General features: G+C 26.7%; 1 protein-coding gene across 1 annotated transcript; it reads left to right on the plus strand.

Moving 5' to 3' along the window:
* Positions 1-1179, plus strand: LOC136976320 (peroxidasin-like). Its single transcript, XM_067271572.1, has 3 exons — positions 1-663; positions 728-879; positions 949-1179. Exons 1-3 carry the CDS (start codon positions 122-124, stop codon positions 1098-1100), a joined length of 846 nt encoding a protein of 281 aa, XP_067127673.1. The 5' UTR covers positions 1-121; the 3' UTR covers positions 1101-1179.
* The last annotated feature ends 6593 nt before the right edge of the window (positions 1180-7772 follow it).

Below are 7772 nucleotides of genomic sequence, written 5' to 3' on the forward strand. Positions count from 1 at the left end.
GGAAGTTGCAGTTCTTATATTTCTATCTTTATTCCTTATACAAACGAGAGCGACGACGAAGTTAAAGGAAAATTGTCCTCCTCCCGAAGACATACCAGACTGCTTATGTCATGAGGTGAATATGAGAATTTCCTGTACTCAATTAATGGATCCTATTGTAGTAAAATCCTTAACGGAATCATTAGCGGAATACCGTGTAAAATATTTTGATATTCACGATTCCTTCCTGATTTACCTTCCTGTAGAAATGTTTGTTAATTTTCATATCGAAGAATTTAAGATGAATCGGAGTAAGTTATTGGGATTTGAAAGTAATGAAGGTTCAAAAATGTTTGCGGGATTAGAAAACGTATTGAAGAAAATTGAATTTCGAGAAATACATGGAATTTCGTCATGGAGATGGAATGTATTCAATGTGTTGAATACTTTGACGCATTTCGCAATAATATCGAGTGATGTGAATAAAATTGAAGATAACTTTCTCAGTTTAAAATCGCTTCGATTTCTTGATTTCAGTTATAATAAAATTAAGTATTTGCATAAAAATTCTTTTAGTAATCTTACAAATTTGCAACATTTTTCAATGAGAAACAATGAGATCCAAAAGATTCACCGTGATATTTTTCCTAGACCAGCTCATGAATTACGACTTATTAATTTGAGGTAAATCACATATTTTTAATGTTTTTATAATGTTCTTCTCTTAATTTAAATAATTATTTTATAGCTATAATAAAATAGAAGTAATCCCCGATGATTTTTTTCAAGATATGGCTAAATTAACAACAGTATACATGAAAGAAAATAAAATAAAATTTCTTTCTCCCAAGCTATTCCAGTTTCTGGAAAATAAACCGTTGTCGGCTATACATCTCCAAGGTAAGATGTGAAAATTAACAGATTTTTCGCTATATTAAATTATTTTATTTATAAACGATTATTTTTCAGGTAATAACATATATTGCTGTTTAGTATTGAAAGACATTATAACTACTAGTTATAAATCCAGACTTTACGCCGACTGTTCTTACCCTCAAGCGTTGAAAGGAAAACCACTGTGGTCACTGAAACCCAGTGATCTTTACAAAACAAAATGTTAGCATTTATTAAAAATCTTTTAATATGTGAAGTTTATATAAAATTACATAAATCTGCTGATAATATGTGGCATATTTTACTCTTATTATGTCCTGCATTTTTAAAAGTCAAAGAAATTATAATAAAATTTATGTATTTGAGAAATTGATGCCTCAAAATAAATAAATAAAATAAGTTTTTTCATTATTCTTTAAAATAATGTTTAAAGTTCTCTTTATAAAGCTCTATTTCGACCGCCCACCAGTAGTCGAATGGACGGTTGGTCGCGGGTTCGTGCTTCACCGACATTCTGGCCGCGTGGAGTTTTCCGGGTTTTCTATACGTGTCTAACGTCTAAATAGGGCCCTATTTGCCATAAAAATCCTCCCGAGAGGTACTCCCCTTTGACAGATAGCCCGTGTGTTGCCTTGTCTTATTCCGTTACATCGTACTGTACATTTCGGTCGGTTCGCCGAGGTAGTTAAGGCGTCAGCCTACCTCTCTGGGGTTCGAATCCGACCGAGAGACAAACGAAGGAATTTTTCATGGGCATTCTAACCCCGATATATCGGGCTCTGTCTATTACCATCCGGGTTTGGCTGAATCTATGGCCTACAGAATAAAGGCCCCTTTAGTTCTCACAGAACCGAAAGCAGAAAAAGAAAAAGTTACGTTTAAAGTAAATTTTCTAGAAATTTCATTAGTTATTTAGATTTTAACATAAAAAATAATTTTTATAATTGTTAATAATATGATAATGATGATATCGTCCATTTTTATAGTCAAAGAGTAAAAATCAGTACTACGGCTTTTGCATGCCGCTTGTGACGTGAAAAGTGGATAATCTTTCCAACTCTTGATATTTACAGCGTGTTCCACATCTCTAAGTCTTTGTTGGATTATTTATTTATCTCAATTATCTCTTCGATTATCCTTTTCTCTATCTGTTGTAAAAATCTTATGCTCATATCAAAACAGTGTTATTCTTTAGAGTGCTATCGTCCGATCAATATCTTAGATTTATTTTTTAGTTCCACAAACTAAGGTTTTATATAATAAACTATTAAGATAGTTTCAGTCGTCCGAATCTCTGCTGTCCGAAGTCTGCAGGCGCCTTTCATTGTGTTCTCCGCTCTTTCCCTTACATGAGCCAACAACTAGCAGTTATTCATTCTCCAGCGATATAGTTATTTGTATTAGCCATTATTCACGTTCTTTTATCTGAAACACATAACAAATAAAACATACGATTTGTTTCTATAGAGGTGACGAAACTTTGTACTCACCTTCTATATTACACAATTATCGTTTTTGCACTATCAGTCTCAACTCAGATTACAGCGGACTTTTAAATCAAAGTGAAAGCTACTGTAATTGAAATCCTCGATTAAATCTTCGAAGCTTGAGCTCTGAAGTGCGAGTTAGTCTTTAATGATTGGCAAAATATAGAGTACTTACAGTACTTGTCACAAAAGAAACTCTGATTCTGTTAACTGTAAAAAAAAGAAGTTTTCACTTTAATCTGTGGAAAAATAAGGTGCAAAATAATACCGAAAAAATTCAAGAAATCTCCAATAGTCATTCTATAACCGTAAATAAATCATTCAAGAATCGATTAATGAAAAATATGTGCAACGTATTTTCGAACTTTGGTCAGATTTTATAAAAGTTGATAAACGTATCAAAAATTTCTATTGAAGTATTGAATAAAGTTTTCTTTATTTAATACTGTATAAAATATGTAATAATTTTTTAGAGAAATACAGTATTATGTAATATTAATACACTATATTAATAGCTATTATAGTATAATATTAACATTAATTAATTACGTAATATATCTGAAAGCATTTCAAGTTTAATCATTTGATTTAAATAAATACATAAATTTTATTTTTAAATAAAAAAAAAAATTGGAAATTTATACCTAGTAAATCAAAACATCACTAGATGGCACCACCGATATAAAACTTAATAACATTTTTTTGGTATTAATAACGCCATCTAGTATATTACAAGTGAAATACTTTAACAGCAAACAATGTATTTCAGCCTAAGGAGGTGTTTGTTTTGTCACAATAATCTACACTTTAACTCTAGTTTATTTCTATTCTCTCATTACAAAAATGCAGGAATAACATCAAATATCCTAACTAAACGAATTTATTTTATATATAACTCTTAATACACATAGCATTATCTCGTGAACAATCAAAACGTGTTACACTTGAAATTCACTCTGTTATTTTTTATCATAAGGAGTTCTTAATTATAATTTCTTTATAAATGATAATTTATGTAATATTATTTATTATTTATAATTGTGACTATCAATTATTGAGTCGACTATTATTTATATAATATACATGTATAAATTGAGTTAAAATTCATCACTCAATTTGTTTTCAAAGAAGCGCAATATGTACAGTACATATATAATTGCAATTTTTGCTTATTTCATATACCTTTTTATTGTGTAATTTCAGAAATGTATTATTTATTTTATTTCTACTGTTTGTATTTTAATAGAGTGGTGTATTATTGTTTCATTGGTGATAGTAATATCTAGTCCGTTTGGACTTTACTGTAATAAAGAACGCATTGTGCTTTATTGTTTGCTATTCTGTTAAAATATATAAGAATTTTAATGACACAAATCAGTAGCGGATTATAAATTTTAAATAATAAGTGTTATTTTTAACATATATATTAGAAATTTTTACAAAACAATTGAACTAGAGCAATATTGATCCAATTTTAAAACTAATTTTTGATTGTTCAATGCTTGATAAAAACTTTAATTTTATCTGTTAAAATAAGAGAATTATCTGACAAATAACAGCTTAAACGTTGTTCAAATTTATTTCTTTTGAGGTGAGATAAAGCAAACAATTTAATTTTTTAGGTTTCCAATTTTCGCAAATTTTAAAAAAATTTTAGGTTAATATCACTTCTATATTTTATGAGGAGAGAGAGTGATAAAATGACACCAAATTAGGCCATAACCTGCATGGGGACAAGACAAGACAAACGATATCAAATTGACGTCAAAGTGTACAAATATTTTAGAAAACGAACACGCCTATAAAAGTGTTACCAGATTTTATATTTTTATTTCTATTTAATCTTCTGAATCCGTATAATAATTATTAATTTCAAAGCAAAGCGAGTCGTAAATTTTCTACAAATCCAATGTTATAAATTGATACTAATACTTATAAATTTGTAGTTTTAAATATACAACACAACACAGACATGGTCAACAAAACATATGAATCGTAAATACGCTATTTTATACGGTATTAATAGAAAATTTACATAGTCACAAAAGCGGGAATTTTGTAAATTGCAGGGTTTACTGTACTTTATAGATAATTTATGAAAATAAATTTATATAATTCTAGGCGCTCCACCTCTGACCGCCTTCGGAGTTTCAATCCTAGCATTTTACGTCGCTCTCCTCGTTTGTGTTGTGATTTATAATAGTTTTTTAATATAATCAATATTAGTTTTAAAGCTTATCTACTGATCAAATAACTGTTAACTTAAAGATTAATTAATAGTTAGAAAGAAGAAAACGTAATTAAAAATAATACGAAGCAAATTAATAATAATAAATATGTTTAAAAATAGTAAGATTATTTCAATTAATAGACTACACAGATGCTCTGGTGTTCGATGATACTAGTTTTTGACACGTCGCAGCGCATAATATATATATATATACATTTGTTAATGTTTTATGTTCTAGCTTATTTTATTAGGATAGATCATTCTAGTTCTGAATTTATTTTAATTTGTTTCATATTAATATAAATTCAGAATTTTGAACGAGTTCCATTGTATTATAAGAACAAAATTTATAGAGATGGATCGACCTATTAAAAGATCGAGAAAAGTCATCGATTGGAAAATGAATTTGTAAATTAAATTTTAATTTTTAAAATTTCGGTGTAGAAAATCATCGATACATTAGAAAATAGGAACAAAACATATCAAAGACTTTAAAACACATTTAAATTAACAAATGAAGTATTATACATAATGCAAAAATAAAGTAGGCTATCATAGATCGCTCTTACGACCACTCGTTTCGTAATCCCGCTTCTACAATTAAATTACAGAACCGTATACAGACAGTAGTCTCTAATGTGACTGTATTTGACTATTGTATTTTTGTTTTTCGTCTTTGTTTAAAACTATATTTTCAGGAACTTAAATTTCTATTTTCAATATGACAGGAAATACGATGGTTTGCTTTATAATAACTTAACGAGGTTCTCCAGAAACAATGTTGGAAAAGGCAGAAATTGCTGTATAATCTTATATGAACCGTACTATTAAAAATGTTTGCAAATAAAATAAGATGATATACACAAACAAAGAAGTGTGTAGATTAAATCCGCATTAACTTACAAAATTACCCATATTTAATATCATTGACTTATAACTGAAGAAATATTATATTAAACATTTCAAATTAAGAATCTCGTATAATGATTTATTTTGAAGGAATTCCTAAAAAAGTAAATTAAAAAAAATCACATTTAATGTTCGGTATAAAAAAGTTAAGCAGAACATTTATTATATTTTTTTTTTTTTGTTAAAGAAACATGACTTTTTTCTTATTGTATTTTTACTCGAGGTGTCAAAATGTCATGAACGGCAGTTATCTATGATGAATAGCTCTTGAGATAGAAAACTAGAACATGATTGATAGTTCGGGAAAATTATACACTAAATACAATGTTCAAGATTTAAATTATTGTGACATCTTACCATTATCAATTTGAATATATAACTTTTTATATGAATAAAAATTCATTTGCATAGAGTTTTTTTTTCTAATCTTTCTAATAAATAATCTTAAATGAATTAATTTTAGGCACAGATTACTGTCTCTGTTACTTTTACAGAAAACTTTTTATATATTTCTGATGAATATACTTGAATTGGATAAATTATTGTATCAATAAATAAATATTAAAAGTAAAACCTTAATACATTAAGTGGTAATTTTATAAATTAATTTATAAAACCAATAATATTGCCTAATTTAATAATTTCTGCAAAATAAAATGGGTTTGCTGAAATTTACATTTTAATTTATTTAATTATTTATTTTAGAATTAATTAAAACATTCTTATAAAGTTTTATATTTATAAAAATACTATAAAGAGTTTTATAAATTAATATTTTATCGTGTATAATTTAATCCATTTTTTAAGCAACAATTACTCTTAATTACTTCTTGTCTTATTCCTATAGCCTAAGAGGAAAAACGTAGGCAGAAAAAATAAAAAAAGGAAAGTTTTTCTATTCATTACAGTTTCTGTATGTGGAAACTACAGTCTAATGAATTGAATACTGTTTCTTCTTATTGTTTTTCCTTATAATTGTTAAGAGTAAATGTAGTAGAGTATAGTTCTTATACGACAATTTTAAACATTGAGAATTAAAAAATATATATATATATATATATAAACTTTGTAATATTTTCGAATAAAGTATATGCAAATTTATATTATCAGATATATAAATAGCTAAAATAGCCTTTTGTTTTTTCATCAACTTTCTTTCTTAACCATTGTCAAGGTTGAAGAAGCAACACATACGTCAATTCAACTGCCACACCTTAATTTATAGACCAAGGACACTTTTGTGCTTCCTAATATGCCAATAATTCTAAATGACATATAAAATCTGCCACTACGGAACCTTTAATTTCTTTTTTTTCTCAAGGTCAAGGTAAAAAATCAAATGAGAAAGTGAATATATTCAAGGATACCGTATGCATCCAGAACTACCTATTTCTGTATTCTACACATGTAAATCACTGTAATAGCTAAAATGTAAGTTTTTATTAATTACATCTTGTTTCGAAGGTGTTTTAGCCTATTAAAATTATACAGATTTACACGAATTTAATTATAAAAGATCAAATTTTGCTTTTAAAAGTTAAGAAGTTTCTCTTGCTAAAAATATATATAATTTTCTATTATAATAGAATATATTTATTACATACTGTAAGAGTTAATAAATGTTTAAAATAAAAGAAAATATTGGTTTTATAAAAATTAATTTCTATTTTGTCATATGTTCGTAATACGACGTTGCTCTAAGGTTACAGAACGATGAAAGATATCGTACTCAAAAGTATGATTTTAATAAAAATTAAGAAATAACATTATAAAATTTTATAAAGAACTTTAAAATACACTTTATTTTATTCCTTCGTGTATTTTTCTAAAATATTTATAATTTTTTAAATAAAGAAATATGTAAAATCTTTTCAAACTTCTATTGTATATAACTTAATAATATTTAGTCTCTCATTATTACTTCATTATTTTTAAATAAAATTAATATTGGACTATGAACCCAAAGTTGAGTTTTAATTAAACACTTGGCTTTATTTCCATCTTTATTTAGTCGATACGTGCCATTTGCACGTATCGACTAAATAAAGATGGAAATAAAGCCAAGTGTTTAATTAAAACTCAACTTTGGGTTCATAGTCCAACAATCATCAAACACGGTTTCAAAGAAAAGATATAAAACTAATATTTAAAATAATAATAATATGTTTAAAAGTTTCATTATATTATTTTTTAGACTGTAAAAGCACGAAATTCTTCCTTATTTTCGATTCTACGAGATAGTAAAATAACATTTTATTGTAAAAAAACAAACA

Source organism: Centruroides vittatus, unplaced genomic scaffold (genome assembly GCF_030686945.1).
Source record: "Centruroides vittatus isolate TY-2023 unplaced genomic scaffold, ASM3068694v2 contig_4, whole genome shotgun sequence".
Lineage (NCBI taxonomy): Eukaryota > Metazoa > Arthropoda > Arachnida > Scorpiones > Buthidae > Centruroides > Centruroides vittatus.